This window comes from Notechis scutatus, chromosome 14 (genome assembly GCF_049901735.1).
Source record: "Notechis scutatus isolate UNSWTSFEM ecotype Mainland chromosome 14, rNotScu1.2, whole genome shotgun sequence".
Classification (NCBI taxonomy): domain Eukaryota; kingdom Metazoa; phylum Chordata; class Lepidosauria; order Squamata; family Elapidae; genus Notechis; species Notechis scutatus.
Window position 1 is genome coordinate 9,001,250 of NC_142022.1, and position 20,259 is coordinate 9,021,508.

Sequence of the window (20,259 nt, forward strand, 5' to 3'; positions counted from 1 at the left end):
CCGCCGTTCATCTCCTGTATAAGAAGTCCTCGATTTATAAGCGGTTCATTTAGTGACGGTCCAAACTCACCACGGCACTGAGAAAAGGGGCTTTTAGGACGGTTTTTCAGACTGATGGCCTCAAAAAAGGGACTTCAGGATCATTTTTCACACTTAATGGCCGTTGCAACCTCCTCAGGATCACTTGATCAAACCCCAGACCGTCGGCAACCGACTCATATTTACGAGCGTTTCCCTTTTTGTGACCTTCGGCGAGCCAAGCCAATGGGCAAGCCGGATCCGCTTAACAACCGGTTTCCTAACTTCACCAACTGTAGTGATTCACTTAACAACCGTGGCCGGAAAGATCGTAAAAACGGGACCAGCGCTCCCTCGCTCCAATGTCTCACTTAGCAGCAGAAATTCAGACCTCTGGTCGTAAGTTGAGGATACACTTACCCGTATTTCAGGGAGGTTTCATCCCCCTTGGATTCCCAAAATCCGAATTTACAACTGGCACTCAAAGTTGAAAGAAAGAAAGAAAGAAAGAAAGAAAGAAAAAGAAAGAAAGAAAGAAAGAAAGAAAGAAAGAAAGAAAGAAAGAAAGAAAGAAAGAAAGAAAGAAAGAAAGAGAAGGAAGCAAGCAGAAAGGAAAAAGGAGGGAAGCAAGGAAAGAAAAGAAGGAAGCAAGGAAAAAGGGAAGAAAGGAAAGGAAAAGAAAGAAAGAAAGAAAGAAAGAAAGAAAGAAAGAAAGAAAGAAAGAAAGAAAGAAAGAAAGAAAGAAAGAAAAGCAAGAAAGAAAGAAAAAAGAGAAGGAAGAAAAAAGAAATGAAGGAAGCAAGGAAAAAAGGGAAGGAAGGAAAGGAAAAGAAAGAAGAAAGGGAAAGAAAGAAAGAAAGAAAGAAAGAAAGAAAGAAAGAAAGAAAGAAAAGAAAGAAAGAAAGAAAGAAAGAAAGAAAAGAAAGAAAGAAAGAAAGAAAGAAGCAAGCAAGCAGAAAGGAAAGAAGGAGGGAAGCAAGGAAAGAAAAGAAGGAACCAAGGAAAGAAGGGAAGAAAGGAAAAGAAGGAAGGAAAGAAAGAAAGAAAAGAAAGGAAGGAAGGAAAGGAAGGAAAGAAAAAAGAAACAAAGAAAGCAAGCAGAATTGCCAAATAATGCCCACACTCTGACCTTTGAAAAACAACGCAAAGGAAAAAAACATAACACACACACATACAGACACACACACTAAACAGCTTTTTTGCAGAACCAACAGCAGCAGAAAAAAGAAAAGAAAAAAAAACCCAACCCCACCCAAAAAAATTTTTTTTAAAAAAATAAAAATAAAAAGTGTTGTAACAAGGAAACCAGGCTGGTTGGTTCTCTTGAGAACAGCTTAGCCTTGTGACCCAAAACTATTCGAAGGGGGTCAATGATCCCTCCCCCCCCAACTCGCTTGCTTGCAATAAAGGGGGGACAGTTCACACACACACACCCCAAAAAAATCCATGCACCGCAGTGTTTCCTCGCCACGTACAAAAATCCCCCCTGAATTCACAACTGCTTGAAAAGAGTGTCACAATTGGCACTGGAACCTGAGCACCGAGAAATTCCAAATATCAATATATATAAATTCTCCTTGGGTTAGAAGAAGGCCAGTAAAGTCAAAACAGCAGCTTTGCAACTTCTGCTGTGTCACATCTGGAAGCAGCCCAGATGTGTTTGCATCCAATTCGAAAGCCGCTGGGCGTCTCTTCTTCCATGCCTTCACATTTTGCAAAAGTCTTCTTCTTCTTCTTCTTCTTCTTCTTCTTCTTCTTCTTCTTCTTCTTCTTCTTCTTCTTCTTCTTCTTCTCCTTCCTTCCTTCCTTCCTTCCTTCCTTCCTTCCTTCCTTTCCTTGCTTGAAAAAAAGGTATAAAAAACAGGCCTGAAATGACTTTTAGAAATGGACTATTAGAGGATAAACTGAATCCCTGGAGGGGGAAAAAAAAATCAGTCCAAAATGCGTATTTTCAGGCCAAAAGGAAAACTCTAAAAGTCCCGTTTTGGGGGTAGTTAGCAAAACTATAAAATTCACAATTGAGGTAGGATGAGTAAATGGATCCAGTGGGATAACTGCCAAAAAAGAAATGATTGTAGGGAAAAGACTTTTTTTAAATAGAAAAGAGGTATTTTGAGAATAGAATAGAGAATAACAGAGTTGGAAGGGTCCTTAAAGGTCTTCTAGTCCAACCCCCTGCTTAGGCAGGAAACCCTATACCACTTCCGACAAAATCCGACACCTTTTTAAAAACTTCCCGTGTTGAAGCATTCACAACTTCCGGAGGTAAATTTTTGATTGAAGTCAAAATGGAAGGTTTTTTTGTGGGGGGGAACAGCAGGTGGAAATCAACAAGGTAACTGGAAGTGAAAAAAAACAAAAACCTGACCAGGTAGGAGGAAAAAGGCAGTGAAACTGACCGGATCAGGTGGAACATTAGATTCCCATCCAGCAGAAGCCTCCTTAGATGTTCTGTTCTTTGCAAAAGGCATTGTGGGAGGCCTGGAAACCATCATCCACGGCATCTTTTTTCATCGCTGGGCAGCCGGGATGAACCCCCGAGGGTTGTCCATTCGACCACGTACCCCGTCTTCAAAGCCCACCCACCCACCCCACTTTGTGGGTCCAGAAAGAAGGGACATAACTGGACGTAACTCGGAGCGTAACTGGACCTTCCTCAGTTCTTGGGGCTGGAAGGAATCCGTGGCAAATGCTGGCAAGGCTGCCCCCAAAGGCAGGCTTTTTTGGGGGTCTGTGGGCCACCCCTGTCCTGTAGGCCAACCACGGGTGTGGGGGGCCCTCCAGGGCCTTCTCGACGCAGGGCCCCCCATCATTTGGGCAGCAGGAAGTAGTCCGCGTTGGAGACGTCGAAGGGACCCTGGTCTGGGGTCCGTGGGCTGTCGATGGAGCTTTCGCTGAAGGGCGAGGTGGGAGGGGAGAGCAGGGGGAGGCACTCATGGGGGGCTCTGGAGACAGGGGGCCAGAGCGTAGGAGGGGGTTTGGGGGTGCCTTTCATCTCGCCAAAGGGCAGGAGCCCCCACTTCTTGCGGTACCTGGAATGCCAAAGCACACCTGTTAGAAGGATGGTGGGCCCGGGGACAAGAGGGCCCCTCCCTGGCCTGGATCCCGAGGGGGGGAGGGGAGAAGAAGGAGGAAGGTTCTGGAAGGGGAACCCCAAAGGTTTGGAGGATCTGGGGAAGGGGGGTGGGCAACGGGCAGCCTGGAAGAATCTGCCTTGGGTGGGGAGGAGAGAGAGAGAGAGGGAGGGGGAGAGGAGGGTAAGAACGATAGAAGAGAAAAAAGGGAGGGAGGGGAGAAGGAAAAAAAGAAAGGAAAGCGAGAGGAAGGGAGGGAGGGAAGGAGGAAGGGGAGAGATGAGGGAAGGAGGGAAAGGAGGAAAGGAGGAGGAGGGTGGGAGGAAGGAAGGAAAAGGAAGGAGGGAGGAAAGGAGGAAAAAAGAGGGAGGGGTGAAGGGAGGGAAGATTGGAGGGAGAGGAGAAAAGAGGGAGGGAGGAAGTAGGGAGGGAGGGAAGAAGGAAGAAAGGAAAGGAAGAAGTAAGGTGGGAGAGAGAGAGAAGGAAGGAAAAAGAAAAAGGAAAGAAAGAAGAAAGAAAAGAAGGTGGGAGAGAGAGAGAGAGAGGAAGGAAGGAAGGAAGGAAGGAAGGAAGGAAAGAAGGAAGGAAGAAAGAAAGAAAGAAAGAAGGAAAAGAAAGAAAGAAAGAAGGAAAAAGAAAGAAGGAGGGAGGGAGAGAGAGAGAGAGAGAGAGAAGGAAGGAAGGAAGGAAGGAAGGAAGGAAAAAAGAAAGAAGGAAAGAAGGAAGGAAGAGGGAGGGAGAGAGAGAGAGAGAGAGAGAAGGAAGGAAGGAAGAAAGGAAGGAAGGAAAAAAAGAAAGGAAGGAAGGAAAGACCTCTCAGCTCCACTTGTCCTCCACCCCAGTGAATTCCCAACCCCAAAACAAACCACGTTACCTTCCCTCACCCCACTTAAACCCAGTTTGTTTGCTCTCTCTGCTTCCCCAACCGTGTTTTTTCCCCCGCTCTTGAAACTCAGACCTTCCAAGGACTCTCCTATCCCCCAAGTCCCCAAACTCCCCTCCCAGCCCTCCCCACCCCCAAACAGAGAAACCCCGTCTCACCGGGTGAGGACGCCGACCGCCAAGGCCAGCCCTAGCGTGATGCTGACCGCCATGATGAGAAAGACGTAGAGCGGCACCCGACGGTCCCTTCCACCACTGGAAGCAAAACAGACACCCCCAAAAAGACACCCCTAGTTAGACGCCCCTGTTGGATGAGCCCGTTCACCCCCTCCCCTCTGAAGATCCCATCAGGGCTGGAACCACATCTCCCATCATGCCCTGCGGCTTACCCTGGCTCCAGGTGGGGGGAATTCTGGGAAAGTCAGATTTTGCAAAGAGATCCGCTGGCTTTCTCTTCAAAAAAAAAAAAAACCTTTGCTCCTAAAACATTTCTAGGGTCTTTTAGAGTGGCCAACGGAAAGGGAGGGGGAGAGCAGTGCGGCAGTGTGGAAATCGAAAGCGCATTCCATCCATGTTTTCAAAAGATAGTTAACCAGGTGACTGAAGTTTCTGCTGCAGGCAAAATTCTAACGGGGGGAGCATGATGGATGACTCTGGGCTATGGACGTGTCCCATTGGAGAATATGAATTAGGATACACCCAGGGGGTGGGAAGGGGGGAAACCAGGGTCAAGGGGGACAATGAATGATGTGTCTCAGAGTCCGCTACACCCAGGCAGTGCCGGACATGTTAACTCCCAATAAATCCTTTTTAAGTTTTGGAAGTTTGGCTCGAGACTCGGGATTTAACTGCCAGAATCCTGATTTCTAGGGTCTTTTCAGAGCTGCCAACAGAAAGGGAGGGAGCAGTGGGGCAGCTTGGAAATCGAAAGCGCATTCCATCCATGTTTTCCAAAGATAGTAACTTCAGCTGACTGGCAAAATTCTAACTGGAGAATATGATTGAGAATTCTGGGCTATGGAGGTGTCCCATTGGAGAATATGAATTAGGATACACCCAGGGGGTGGGGGAGGGGGGAACCAGGGTCAAGGGAGACAATGCGAATGATGTGTCTGTAGAGTCAGCGACACCCAGGTCATGCTGGCATGTTGACTCCCAATAAAATCCTTTGGAAGTTTTGGAAGTTTGGCTCGAGACTCTTGATTTAATTGGGGGTGACTGCAGGAAATCCTGACCAAGGGTTCTTTGGGGCGGGGCTTGCAAAATTGAGGGGGGTGTTTCCGTTGGGGGACACCCCCTCTCCCAAGAAAGCCCCCTTCCTCCTCCTCCCACTCACCGAGGGGCTTCTCGGGGTAGCTGGAGGAGGCAGAGACGGTAGGTGTGAAGGTGGTGGAGAAATTCAGAGCGGATGGGACCTGCAAAAGAGGAGAAGAAGAAGTATTGGCATAGAGAGGCGGTCCTTGAGTTACGACAACGACGACGTGGAGGTGGGGGGGGGGGCAACCTTGAGGTAGCTCCCCAGGCTGGGGCAGGGGGAAATAAAAATCGGCCTTGCTTGCTTTCGGAAAGAGGGAGGGGAAAAAAAAGAAAGAAAGAAAGAAAGAAGGGGGAAGAGAAATTCAAATGAGTTTGAAAACGGAAGGAGGGCAGGGGACGCGTCAACTGTTTTTCTCTTCAGGGACGTCCCCGGACATCTGGCTTGAGCCCCAAAGAAATCCCGCTTCCTCTTTTGAGAAAAAGAAAAGAAAATGATGAAGGGAAGGGGGGAAAAAACAACAACCATGAGGAGACGGAAGGTTGGTAGCAGATTGGAGGTTTTCCTTTTTTTCCCTCTGGATTCTTTCTTTCTTTCTTTCTTTCTTTCTTTCTAATCTCCTTCCTCCTCTTTCTATTTTTTTCCCCTTACTTCTTTCCTTCCTTTGCTCTGTCCTTCTTTTTCTTGTCTTTTCATATTTCTCATTTCCTTCCTTCATTCTTTCCCTCTCTTTCTATTTTTTCTTTCCTTCCTTCCTTGCAGATTTTATACCTTTTTCCTTCTAGATATTTTTCTTTCTTTCTTTCTTCCATCCTTTCTCCCTCCCTCCCTCCCTCCCTTCTTTCTCTTTCTAGTTTTCCTTCCTTCCTTCCTTCCTTCCTTCCTTCCTTCCTTCCTTCCTTCCTTCCTTCCTCCCTCCCTTCCATCTTTCCTTCCTTTTATTTCCAATTTCCTTCCTTCTCTTTCTATTTTTCCTTCCTTCCTTCTTTCATTCCTTCTTTTTCTATTTTTCCTTCCTTCCTTTCTTGCAGATGTTAGGCCTCCTTTTTCCTTCTATATATTTTTCTTTCTTTCTTTCTTCCATCCTTTCCCTCCCTCCCTCCCTTCTTTCTCTTTCTAGTTTTCCTTCCTTCCTTCCTTCCTTCCTTCCTTCCTTCCTTCCTTCCTTCCTCCCTCCCTCCCTCCCTCCCTCCCTTCCTTTTATTTCCAATTTCCTTCCTTCTCTTTCTATTTTTCCTTCCTTCCTTCTTTCATTCCTTCTCTTTCTATTTTTCCTTCCTTCCTTTCTTGCAGATGTTAGGCCTCCTTTTTCCTTCTATATATTTTTCTTTCTTTCTTTCTTCCATCCTTTCTCCCTCCTCCCTCCCTTCCTCCCTCCTTTCTCTTTCTAGTTTTCCTTCCTTCCTTCCATCTTCCTTCCTTTTATTTCCAATTTCCTTCCTTTCTTTCTATTTTTCCTTCCTTCCTTCTTTCATTCCTTCTTTTTCTATTTTTCCTTCCTTCCTTTCTTGCAGATGTTAGGCCTCCTTTTTTCCTTCTATATATTTTTCTTTCTTTCTTTCTTCCATCCTTTCTCCCTCCCTCCCTCCCTTCTTTCTCTTTCTAGTTTTTCCTTCCTTCCTTCCTTCCTTCCTTCCTTCCTTCCTTCCTTCCTCCCTCCCTCCCTCCCTCCCTCCCTCCCTTCCTTTTTTTCTGGACATTTTCCTCCTCTGTAAAACAAACAAACAAAAAAAAATTGCCATAGGGCTGCCTTACTTACCTCTGAAGGGTAATCCGTTGTTTCTGGCTTGAAATCTTGAGACTCTGGAAAGTGAAAGAGTGAGAAAGGAAAATGAACAGATTGCCAATTTGGGGTGGAGGGAGGTTGAAGGGTAATCCAAAGGGCATCCAGAGGGTTAAAAGAGCCTCATTCATTCTGGGGTTGTTGCAAATAATCAATCTGGCTTCCCCATAATAATAATAATAATAATAATAATAATAATAATAATAATAATAATAATAATAATAATAATAATAATAATAATAATAATAATAATTTCCTAAGAAACTTAAGGAGCGATTCTCTTCCCACTCTTAATTTTCTCTGATTTTGCTAAAAAACTAATCAGGCCTTTTGCAGCGGGGAGAAAATTAAGACACAAAGAGGCTGCTTTTTTGTTGTTGTTGCTTGTTTGTTTTGTCAATTTGCTTAATTTTCACATAGAAGGAAGGAAGGGAAGGAAGGAAGGAAGAAAGAAAAGAAAAGAAAAGAAAAGAAGGGAAGAAAAGAAGGAAGGAAGGAAGGAAGGAAGGAAGGAAGGAAGGAAGGAAGGAAGGAAGGAAAGAAGAAGGAAGGAAGGAAGGAAGGAAGGAAGGAAGGAAGGAAGGAAGGAAGGAAGGAAAGAAAAGAAAGAAAAGAAAAGAAGGGAAGGAAGGAAGGAAGGAAGGAAGGAAGGGAAGAAAGAAGAAGGAAGGAAGGAAGGAAGGGAGGAGGAGGGAGGGAGGGAAGGAAGGAAGGGAAGGATTTAATTTTAATTTTCATCGCTTGAAGAGGAGATCCACGCTTCGCAAGGCCACCCACCGGACCACGGGATGCCCACGTTTTCCCGGCTCCACTCGCTCCAGTTTCCATGGTCAAACTCTTCCCGTCCCCGGACCTGAATGATATGGGGTGAATTCTGTATGGCGTCCACAATGGTGTAGGAGGTCAGCCCGTGGTTGAGGTGGACCTGGAGGAAGAAAAAAGAAGACTTCCTTCTAGATATTTTTCTTTCTTTCTTTCTTCCATCCTTTCTCCCTCCCTCCCTTCCTCCCTCCCTTTCTTTCTCTTTCTAGGGAGGAAGACTCTTCCTTCCTTCCTTTTCCTTTTCCTTCCTTTTCTTCTTTTCTTCCTTCCTTCCCTTTTCTTCCCTTCCTTCCTTCCTTCCTTCCTTCTTCCTTCCCTTTTCCTTCCTTCCTTCCCTTTTCCTTCCTTCCTTCCCTTTTCTTCCCTTCCCTTCCTTTCTTTCCTTCCTTCCTTCCTTCCTTCCTTCCTTCCTTCCTTCCTTCCTTCCTTCCCTCCTTCCTTCCTTCCTTCCTTCCTTTCTTTTCTTCCTTCCTTCCTTCCTTCCTTCCTTCCTTCCTTCCTTCCTTCCTTCCTTCCTTCCTTCCCATCCTTCCCATCCTTCCTTCCTTCTTCATGCTTGGAGACTGGACAGCCACTTGTCTGAAATAGTCTCTCTCCTGCTCAAACAGGGGGGCTGGACTAGCTGATCTCCAAGGTCCCTCCCAATCCCGTTATTCTGTTCTTAGGCCTTTTCACCCCTGAATCCCAAACAAGACAGGGGTTTTTACACACACACACACACACACACACACACACACACACACCTCCCACCCTCTTCCCATCCCCTGGGAGAAAAAGAAAAGAAAGAAAGAAAGAAATCCCACCTCGGAGAAGGTTTTGGAATTTTTCACCCGGTAGCGCAGCTGGAACTGGAGGTAGTAATGTTTGGGCCCCCAGGAACTGGGGTTCTTCCAGGTGACGTGGAGTTTGTGGGGTTCCCTCTCCACGGGGTGGACCTGCACGTTGGCCGGGGGGTCTGGCTTCACTGCAAGGAGAAGGGGTGGGAAAGCGGTTGGAAGCGGGGTCTTCTGGCCCAACCGGGTCTCCCAAAGAGCAAACACAGACCAAGGCAGCAGCAGCCCCCCCCCCACCTTTTAAGGTTTAATAACGAATTCTCGAATTCTGTTCCACTAATTAGCGCCGACAAGAAAGAGCCTTGCCAAGTCGTTCGTCAAGGCTGCCCAAAAACTCAGAGATAAGAACTCATTTACAAGATGCTCCAAACACGAACTAAGGTGTCCACCCATTGAGCTTCAGAGCTACTTTGCTGTCTGCAAAGAAACGCTTTTCCAAACCTGGCTTTTATCCTCTGGAAGGAAGGGCCGTGACCTTGCAGCCTTACTCCCGAGTCGCCTGTGCTGCTGTAATTGTTCTTTCTTCCCAGCAACCCTTCGTGCATGCGCACTTGGCACAGGCTCCTCGGGAACCTCCTCATCACTGCTGCCAGCCCCCACAATCCCTGAAGGCATCAGTCCACTCCCTGATGGTCCTGGCCCCTCATCTGAGTCCTCGCTCTCCTCAGCCGTCCGCACTTGCTGTCGGCTAACCACAAAATCTGGATGGACAGCAAGGTGTGTGTGTGTGTGTGTGTGTGTGTGTGTGTGTGTGTGTGTGTGTGTGTGTGTGTGTGTGTGATCCTATCCAGGTTGGGAGGGCAGGCTAGGCACGGAGCTTTCCTCGGGGCCATCAAAGTGCAACCGCCCCATCCTGAGACGTTCTTAAAGAAAGAGGCCTTGATGTGGGTTTGATTTGATTGACAGACAGATAGATAGATAGATAGATAGATAGATAGATAGATAGATAGATAGATAAATGATAATGCTATAGATAGATTAGATATATGATAGATAGATATATAGACAGATAGATGATAAAGATAGATGGTAGATAAAGATAGATAAATAATGATAGATAGATAGATGATAGATAGATAGATAGATAGAGATAGATAGAGAGAGAGATAGATAGATAGATAGATAGATAGATAGATAGACAGACATGATAGATGATAAAAATAGTTAGATGATAAAGATAGATTGATAGATAATGATATAGATGAGATAGATAGATAGATAGATAGATAGATAGATAGATAGATAGATAGATAGATAGATAGATAATGATAATGCTATAGATAGATTAGATAGATGATAGATAGATATATAGACAGATAGATGATAAAGATAGATGATAGATAAAGATAGATAAATAATGATAGATGAGATAGATAGATAGACAGACAGACAGACAGACATGATAGATGATAAAAATAGTTAGATGATAGATAAAGATAGATTGATAGATAATGATATAGATGATATAGATAGATAGATAGATAGATAGATAGATAGATAGATAGATAGAGAGAGATAGATAGATAGATAGATAGATAGATAGATAGATAGATAGACAGACATGATAGATGATAAAAATAGTTAGATGATAAAGATAGATTGATAGATAATGATATAGATGATATAGATAGATAGATAGATAATAATATATTAGATAGATGATAGATATATAGACAGATAGATAGATGATAGATTAGATGATAAAGATGAATGAATGAATGAAGGAAGGAAGGAAGGAAGGGAATAGATAAGATAGATAGATACAGAGATTGCATTGCTCCTTGGGTCCGAGATACCCCTGTGGGGCTTTTGTCTTCTAATGGCACCTGGGTTGGGTGGAGACAAGCGCACTCACGCAAAACATCCGTGTGGAAGGATTTATGGCTCCGCGCCGTCCCTGCCAGGTTGGCCACGCAGACAGACACCAGCAGCAGCTCATGTTCCTCGTTGTTCAGCCCTCGAACGCGGCAGAAGAACTTCCGGGACCGGCTGTAGTAGCGGCATAGTTGCTCTGTGACGTTTCCACCCGTGAACCTGTTTGGGGAGGCATGGAAGCTGCGGCTGGCTGGGGGATGATGGGAGTCGGAGTCCTCCCACCAACCCTGATTGATCTTCTCAAAAAGAAGCCATCTCGAGAAAGAAGCCCAGCTCAGGGCTTTCCTGCACCTCTTATGGGGGGCTGGGCTGGATGACCTCAAGAGACCCACCAGCCCTAGACTCCGGGCAATGCAGAGGCTCAGTCAAAGGGAAGGATTGCTTGGTGGCCGCAGAAACATCTGGGTCCTGATTCTTTAGCCAGGTAAGTCCTCGACTTACGACCACAAGGGAGCCTGACGTTTCTGTCGCTAAGCGAGTTAAGAGGGTTTTGGGCCCCATTTTACGGACTTCCCTTGCCACCTTTGCTCAGGGAATCAACTGCGATTCCTAAATGAGCCCCACAGGTTGTGAAACGAATCCGGCTTCCCCCATTGTCAGGGAGGTCATGACCCCGGGGGGTGGTTTGAACGACACAGCGACCGTCATAACTACGAGTTGGCGGTGCAAGCGGCTGGATTTTTGATCCAGTGGCCCCCCGGGGGGGGTGGAAGCCGGAAGCGGTGGTTCAGTGTGAAGAACGAAGCCAGTTTTTTTCCCCCCTTTCAAGCGTCGTTCTCCCTTCAAACGGACACTAAAGGGAACGGTCATAAGTCCAGGGACGACCCGTGTTTTTTGCGGGCGGGGCGGGGGCGGCTCTCGCATACAGACCTTTGCATCCAGAGAGTAGCTTTGGTGCGCGGCAACACGGGAGAAAATGTCCTCCACTCGCAGAGAATATCCTTGGCTAAACTCCTGCGGAAACAGGTGAAGTCGGGGATTTGGGGAGGCTCTGGGGAAGAAAAAAGAGGGAGAGAAGCCGTCAGGGTCCCCGGAAGCACTCTGCATGTGCTCAGGAACCCCGGAGCGATGGCCCAAAACCGAGGCACAAAGAACCCAGGAGGAATGAAACTCCTACCTTCGATGATCAAGCGGTGGCTACGAAGGACTCGGCTGCCTTCGAAGCAGCTGTAAGAGCCCGACTGGTTGGGATGGACGAAGGGAAGGAAAAGGGCAGCCTGGGAGGTGTCCCACACTGCAGGGATGGCGGAAGAGACCGGTTCTTTCTCAAACTTCCAACGCACCAGGGTCTGGTTGACCGGTTCCCCTTCCGGGCACGGCAGGGTTACGTTGGTGCCCGGCAAGGCGACGAGGGCACCAGCCGGTGGAGCTGCCGAATAAAAGGGAATAAAAAATGAGTGAAAAGGGAGATAAAAGGGAAGAGGGGAGAAGGAGAAAAGGGAGGGAAGGGAGGAAGGAAAAAGTGGAGGAGGGAAGGAGGGAGGAGGGATGGATGGAAGGAAGGAAGGAAGAAGGAGAAGGAAGGAGATCGAAATGAGAAGAAGGAGGGAAGAGAGGGAGGAGGAAATGGAAGAGGAAGAAGAGGAGGGAGGAAGAGAGAAAGGAAAATGTGGAGGACGGAGGGAGGAGGGAGGGATGGAAGGAATGAGGTGAAGGAGGAAAGGAAGGAAGGAGTAGAGAAGGGGGAGGAAGAAGTGGAAGAGGAGTAGGGAGGAAGAAGGGAGGAAGGAAAAAGTGGAGGAGGGAGGAAGGATGGATGGATGGAAGGAAGGAAGGATGGATGGAAGGAATGAGGAGAAAGAGGAAAGGAAGGAAGGAGTAGAGGAAGGAGAGGAGGGGAGGAAGAAGTGGAAGAGGAAGCGGAGTAGGGAGGAAGAAGGGAGGAAGGAAAAAGTCGAGGAGGGAGGGAGGAAGGAAGGATGGATGGAAGGGGAGATCAGAATGAGAGGAAGGATGGAAGAAGGAAGGAAGGAGTAGAGGAGGGAGAGAAGAAGGAAGAAAGAAGTGGAAGAGGAGTAGGGAGGAAAGGAAGGAAGAAGTAGAGGAGGGAGGGAGGAAGAAGCAGAAGAGGAGGAAGAGGGAGGACAGGAAGGAAAGAAGGAAGGAAAAAGAAGGAGAGAGGGAAGGAGAAAGTGAAGGAGGGAGGAGATGGAAATAAAAATAAAAATGGAAGAAAAGAAAAAAAGGAAAGAAGAAGAAAGTGAAGGAGAAGGAGGCGGAAAACAAGAGGAAAAGGAGAAGGAAAATGTACACCAGGAGATGGAGAAAGAAAAAGGGAAGAATGCCATGAAGAAAGAAAAGGAGAAGGGAATATGACCTAGAATAACGCTTTTAGAGATGACGTACAACATGATTCATGGGCCCTCCATTAAGACAGATATTAGAATATTATTTCTTCATAACAGATTGATAAGAGGGCTGAAAGTCAGGCAGAGCCGCCCTGAGTTCAAAACATCATAAAAAAAAAACCTCCCCAGCCATTTCCAGCCCTGTTAGCAAGATGGATATAAAACCCAACCTTGGGAATTCTGCACAAGACGATAACAATTTTTGCTGAGTGGGAAAACTTCCCTGTGCGATCAATAATTTTATCGGAGGTCAAGTTGGGTCCAAAGGCAACGGGGAAGAGCTGGCCTGTTTTATTTGAACAAGCCATTGGCTTCTCTTTCTCCCCACCCCCCAAAAAAATTGCATTTATTTTTTAATTTTTGGACATTGTGCGTTGCAAAAGTAAAGATTTTTTTATTATTTTATTTTATTTATTATATTATTATTTTTATTTTATTTTATTTTATTTTATTTTATTTTATTTTTTTATTTTATTTTTATTTTTATTTTATTTTTTATTTTATTTTATTTTATTTTATTTTATTTTATTATTTTATTTTATTTTTATTTTATTTTATTTTATTTTATTATTATTTTATTTTATTTTATTATTTTATTTTATTTTTTTTTTTTATTTTATTTTATTTTATTTATTTATTTTATTTATTTATTTTATTTTATTTTATTTTATTTTATTTTATTTTATTTTATTTTATTATTTTATTTTATTTTATTTTATTATTTTATTTTATTTTATTTTATTATTTTATTTTATTTTATTTTAAAACCCTAAAAGGAAATTAAAAGTTCATTTAGGTTCCTGAATTTATCAGCCACCCAATTCCAACAGTCTGGACAGCAACGGTAAATTAGATAATGATAATGATAACAACGACAACAACGACAACAATGACAACAACAATAATAATAATAATAATAATAATAATAATAATAATAATAATAATAATAATAATAATAATAATAATAATAGTACAGATTTTTTAAAAATCCCATCAGCTTAAAACAGTTTCTATCCACCACAGAATCAAACCAAAGGAAAGAGTTCCTAGGTATCAAGAGGAAAATAAAAATAAAGACTTTAAAAAAATGGAAAAGGAAGAAAGGGTCTGGGAGCACGGAATGGAGTCAGTTCCAAAAGGGTCCTATCCACTGGCTGGCTCAAAGCTGAAAAGTAGCGCTTTCTCTCAACATTTTCCAACCAGAAGGCAGCAAGAGATTTAATAGATTTAATTAACATTGGCCGGTTCGTAAGCTTCCTGTTTTCTGGTGTTTCAGTGTTGCAGGGCTCCAAAAAACAAATATTGACAAATTGTTGTGTGTGTGTTTTTTTAAGTGTGTCTCCATAGCAACTGGGGGGAGGGGGGGCACGAAAGAGCCGGGTTCGAGTTGGGGGGCAGCTGGTGTGGAAAGAAGCTGAAGTTCACATTAAGTAGGCAGTGCAAACAATTCCTAGAATCGCCAGAAAACAAACACGGGTAAATGGTAATTTTGTTAATGTGGTTATTTCTTCCTTTCTTTAAAAAAAAAAAAAGAGCTTCAGATGGAAAGCTTTGTTTAAACATGGGAGATTGCGGCCTGTGGAACTCTCTACCACTTTCTCAACGAGGCATTCGAGCCGTGATTGATTTTGGACAACGTGGGTGCCAAATGACTGCATAATTAACTGCAATTTATATACTGATTTACTAAATAGACCGGCCACCTTGTCTCGCTTCTAAAAAAAGTGACACTTAATGAAACTAATGCTAAAAAAGAAACTCTAAAGTATACTAAAAGAAAAAAAAAAGGAAAAAATTGGAGAATTCACACCTGGGATTGAGAAGCCAAAAAAAAAAGGACCGAAACCAAGTTGCTGAAAAATAAAATTTTGCAAAGGGTTTTCATATAAAGATTTATAGCGGTGAAGTCCTCGACGGATGACAACGGAGCTCAACGTTTCTGTCGCTAAGCGAGACCGCTCCGAAGGGAGCTTTGCCCACTTTTTTTAATGACCTGGCTTGTCATAATTACGAGTCCGTTGTGTCTGAAGGTGGACCCCGTGACGTTTGGCAAGCTGAGTCGTGTTTAGGACGAGCGTCGCAGCGACCCGGTTTAGCAAAGCTGAAGATTCCCAACCGTGCTCCTAACTTATTGCAAGGGATTCACTTAGTGACGAGAAAAGGGGGCAAAACGAGGCACAACAAGCTTAAGAATCGGTCTCTCGGTCCATGGAGATGCTACGACGGTCGTAAGTCTGGAAAAAAGCACCTCTAAATCCCTTTTTCCTCCCCACTGTTGTCACTTTGGATGGTCCCTAAACAAATGTTTGTACATTTGAGGACTACCAGGCAGTGGAAACTTAATTTGGGGTGCTTTGCTCTATAACGGAGGTTTATTTGTTCCGCACTGCCAGGGAGAATCTGAACTCAAACCGGATCAGATTTCAGGAAAAGCAATTTTAGCCCATGCTTATTGGATTCCCGGCAGTGGAGTGGTAATCAATTTAGAAAAAAGGTCGCTGGCGGAAAGGCAAGACGATCCCGGCAGGAAAATACGAGATTTTAATTATTATTTTTTTGCAAAATCTGGCATTTGATTAAAGGTTAACAGCGGAGAGCCAGGGCTGTGCCAAGAATCAGGTTAACCAATCGGGAGGAATTCACAGGTGGCTGCTAATCCCCTTGCTTGCGTCCCTGGGGTGGGGGAAAGGGAGGTCTTCTAGTCCATCCCTCGGGCCAGGGCAGGGCCCTTCTCTTAAGGGAGACTTCGTGAAGCTGGGCTGAAGTGTAGGGAAACCACAGGGTAGGGGGCTGACTTAAGTGGGTTTTTGGAGGGAATACCTGGAGGAGTATATGATAGGAGGAAGAGGAGGAGGAGGAGGGAGAAAGGAGGATGAAGAAGGAAAAGTAGGAGAGGAGGAGGAGAAGATGGAGACAGAGGAGGAAAAGGAGGAAGAGGGAGGAAGGAGGAAGGAGAAGGAAAAGAAGATGGAGAGAGGAGGAAAAGATGGAGACAGAGGAGGAGAAGGGAGAAAGGATGAAAGAAGGAAAAGAAGATGGAGATGAGGAGGAGATGGAGACAGGAGGAGGAGGAGGGAGAAAGGAGGATGGAGAAGAAAAAAGATGGAGAGAGGAGGAAAGATGGAGACAGAGGAGATGGAGAAGAGGAGGGAGGAGAAAGGAGGAGGAGGAAGGAGAAAGAAGATGGAGAGAGGAGGAAAAGATGGAGACAGAGGAGGAGGAGGAGAAGGGAGAAAGGATGAAGGAGAAGGAAAAGAAGATGGAGAGAGGAGGAAAAGATGGAGACAGAGGAGAAGAGGAGGAAGAAGGGAGAAAGGATGAAGGAGAAGGAAAAGAAGATGGAGATGAGGAGGAGATGGAGACAGGAGGAGGAGGAGGGAGAAAGGAGGAAGGAGAAGGAAAAGAAGATGGAGATGAGGAGGAGATGGAGACAGGAGGAGGAGGAGGGAGAAAGGAGGAGGGAGAAGGAAAAGATGGAGAGAGGAGGAGGAGATGGAGGAGGAGAAGGAAGAGAAGATGGAGACAGTGGAGGAAGCGAAGGAGGAGAAGGAATTATATGGAGAAGGGAAGAAAGGAGGAGGAGGAGGAGATGGAGACAGAGGAGGGAGGAGGAAGAGGGATAAGGGAGGAGGAAGGAGAAAGCAAAGAAGGAGAAAGAGAAGAAGGAGAAGATGGAGACAGAAGGAAGAGGAGAACGGAGAAGGAAAAAAGGAGAAAGAGGAGGAGAAGATACAACAATTAAGAAGATGAATGGGTCTCTTCAAAAAAGCAGCACAATAATTAATGCTTGTCACCATCAGGAAGGAGGGGGAAAAAAGAAGATAATTCTATCCAGAGATATATATTCCCAGAATCCTCTAAGAGTTGAGCTGGGAAGATCAGATAACAGATGAACAGATAATCAGAGTTGGAAGGGACCTTGTAGATCATCTAGTCCAACCCCGCTCCCCCCCAAGCGGGAGACGCTACACCATTTCGAACCAATGGCAATCCAATCTCTTCTTGAAAGCCTCCAGGGATTGAGCTCCTACAACTTCCCACAATTTATAGAGCAGGTGATCTATAAAACACTGGTCCAGTTCTCTCTCTCTCTCTCTCTTTTTCCAAATCCTTGTTAATGTTTAGCAGAAGACGGGAAAAAAGCAAAAGAAAGCAGAAGAAAAAGAACATTAAAAATCTCTAAAAGGGTTCCCCCCCCCCACCTTTCTGCTTTTGGGTTTCCCCTTCCTGTTGTTTTTAAGTGGTGGATTTAAATCTGAAAAGTCCAGAGGAAGAGATTCTGGGGTGATTTTTGAATTTGGGAGGAAATAATCTTCCTCAGGAACAACCATGGTATTGTTTAACTCGCTTTGAGCTAACCATGTTTGGGCATAAGAGGAGAAGTCAAATTTCAGGGATTTTACAACGGAGACCCAGGAGTAAGGTAGATTTGAAAGAATACTGGAGGCTCAACCTGTAGAGTTCTGTCTTCAAGCTTCCCTCCTCCTGTGCACGACCCCCCCCCCCCCACCAACACAAACAAGCGCACACAAACACAATCACACAGAGTAAATCACACTTCCAGCCTGGCTTCCCCAAAGCACAAAATTGCAACTCCTTGTTTGCAAATTATCATTCGGCATCTGATCTTTTCTTTTTCCCTTCCTGATTCTCTCACGTTCCTTTCTTCCAGAAGACACCCCCCCACCTCCATCCTCCCCCCCAGTTGAAAAAAAGTGGGGGGTCAGCCAGCCCCCCTCCCCCAATGGGGGGGATGATAAACCCCCCCCTTCCCCCCCAGATAAATCCTGGATTAATGGATCATGGGATAGGGGGTTGTGCCGGATTGTGGGAAATTCAGATTTTTTTTCGTTAGCAGCGAAAAACTGCTTTGAACAAAGGGGGGAAAAAAACACACAATTACTTTTTGGTTGCTGGATGTTGTGCTCGAAGTGTGGGGGGAAAAAAACACAAAACTTTGATTTTGGGTTTTACCGATTACGTAGGGTTGTTGTTACAGAAATGACAAATTTGCACCCTTATGCAAAACTTAAAAAAAAAAAAAAAAGAAGGTTGGAAGTTATGATCTTATTCCACTCCACCAAAAAGTCAGTTTTGTCTTTTTCCTTTCTTTTCTAGATTTTCCCCTTCCTTTTTTTTCCTCCCTTGTCTCTCCTATTATTTGCTTGTGCTTTTTGGTGTGTGTGTGTCTTTTATATTAACAAACGAAAAGGATAATGTATCGAGGAGGGGAAGAAAAAAAAAGGAATTCAGATTATTATTTTTTCCTGCATGCACCACTAATATTTTCTTGTCTTGGGGGTGTGTGTGTGGGGGCTCTGCTGGGACTCCTTTGGCACCCCAAATTAGGAAAAAAAGGAAGAGATGGGGGAGGGAGAAGGAAAAAAAGAGCCACCATGGTGGAAATCCGGCGCCAACATTTACAGCAGAAAAAGAGAAAAGAAAACAGAAGTTCTGAATCATCCTTTTTTTTTCCCCCTGCTACAACAACTTTTCGCTTAAAAGTATTTATTGCTGCTTCAGTTCCTATTTCTTCTTCTCTGCCTGCACAAAAACAAGAGGGGCCCGTTTTGTTCCAGAGAAAGGAAGAAAAAGGGGGTGTCCCCCTCCCCCCATTTTTCGTGTCTGGATTTCGTCTTTTTTAAAACTTTCCCGCAGCCTCAAGGCCTTCGTGGCTGGAAGTTACGGCTGGTAGAAAGTGCTTCATCTTGTTTTGGTCGTTCACAACGGCCCTGCAGTGTGGGGCAGGTTAGAAATGACCACCATTTACAAATCCTTTCTTTCCTTCTCTCTTCTTTACCTCTTTCCTTCCTTTTTCTTTCTTGTTTCTTTCCTTTCCTTCTCCTCTATTTACTTCCTTTCCCTTCCCCCTTTCCTTTCCCTTCCCTTTCTCTTCCACCTTTCCTTTCCTTCTATTCTGTCTTTCCTTCTCCTTCCCTTTCCCTTCTTCCTTTCCTCTCCTTTCCTTTTCCCTATTTACTTCCTTTCCCCCTTTCCTTCCTCTTCCTTTCTTCCTCCTTTCCTTCTCTATTTACTGTCTTTCCTTCTCCTTTCCTTTCCTTCTTCCTCTTCTCTTCCTCCTTCCTTTTCCTTCTCCTCTATTTACTTCCTTTCCTTCCCCTTTCCTTTCCTTCCTTTCTCTTCCACCTTTCCTTTCCTTCTCTATTTACTGTCTTTCCTTCTCCTTCCCTTTCCTTCTTCCTTTCCTCTTCCTCCTTTCCTTTCCTTCTCCTCTATTTACTTCCTTTCCCCTTTCCTTTCCTCTTCCTTTCTCTTCCTCCTTTCCTTCTCTATTTACTGTCTTTCCTTCTCCTTTCCTTTCCTTCTTCCTCTTCTCTTCCTCCTTTCCTTTCCTTCTCCCTATTTACTTCCTTTCCCCCTTCCTTTCCTCCTTTCCTTTCTCTTCCTCCTTTCCTTTCCTTCTCCTCTATTTACTTCCTTTCCCCCTTTCCTTTCCTCCTTTCCTTTCTCTTCCTCCTTTCCTTCTCTATTTACTGTCTTTCCTTCTCCTTCCCTTTCCCTTCTTCCTTTCCTCTCTTCCTCCTTTCCTTCCCTTCTCCTCTATTTACTTCCTTTCCGCTTATTTTTCCTTTCCTTTCCCTTCTTCTTTCCTTCCTCCTTTCCTTTCCTCTCCTCTCTCCTTCCCTACCCTCCCTTTCCATCCTTCCCTTTCCCTTCCCTTTCTCTCCTTCCACCCCTACCGTTTTTCTTCTTCTTTCCTCCCTCCCTGACGTTCTTTCCATCCTCCACCCTTCTCTCCTTGCCTCTTTCCTTCATGGCTCTCTCTTTCTTTTTTCTTCTCTCTGTTCTTCCTCTCTCTTGCACACCTGCTCATCCCACCCTCACCGTTTCTCAGAGACAAACACACACATGTACACAAACACACCAACCGATTCCCTTTCTTCTTTCAAAGGCAGAAGCTTCAAGAAACAGTGGAAAAATTGTGCCCAGGCTGGCAGCTGGGATGAAAACAGACCCACCTCCACCTCCCTCACCTGAATGACCCTAACCTTAAACTCGGTGGGAAAACACACATCCCCACCCAGGCACACACACACACACACACACACAAACACACAAAATAGTCTTTGTTTTGTAAGCACTGGCCCCTCCACCGTCCGTCCGTCAAACCGCCAGCAAGAACGAAAACTCGAGCCGTCTCACCTGGCCGCTCGCAGGGCAAAGGGGAGGCCATGAAGCCGGCCGCGGATGCCAGGAGGTGGGCGATCAAGGTGGCACCAACCAGCCCCATGATGCCAAGGCGATGCCCCGCGGCCCCAGGGCTCCTGCCAGCGCCTGCCAGCCCTCGGTCAGCCTTTGCCGGTTGCAGAGAAACATTTGAGGAACTGCCAAGCGGAGGCTGTTGAAG

The 20,259-nt window shown here is 45.2% G+C and overlaps 1 protein-coding gene across 2 annotated transcripts; it reads right to left on the bottom strand.

The window, feature by feature from the left end:
- Positions 1-1,739: 1,739 nt before the first annotated feature.
- On the bottom strand, positions 1,740-20,259 carry IL6R (interleukin 6 receptor). 2 transcript variants are annotated; one of them, XM_087943112.1, is made up of 10 exons: positions 20,055-20,259; positions 11,660-11,911; positions 11,413-11,533; positions 10,523-10,701; positions 8,638-8,798; positions 7,790-7,937; positions 6,989-7,032; positions 5,311-5,389; positions 4,134-4,229; positions 1,740-3,050 (listed from the first exon to the last, which is right to left on the bottom strand). In XM_087943112.1, the coding sequence occupies exons 1-9, from the start codon at positions 20,140-20,142 to the stop codon at positions 4,165-4,167; spliced, it is 1,137 nt and encodes a 378-aa protein (XP_087799238.1). In that variant the 5' UTR covers positions 20,143-20,259; the 3' UTR covers positions 1,740-3,050; positions 4,134-4,164. The 2 variants fall into 2 exon arrangements, with proteins under 2 accessions (XP_087799238.1, XP_087799239.1); XM_087943113.1 differs by having other exon boundaries at positions 1,753-3,050; positions 4,134-4,220; positions 5,307-5,389.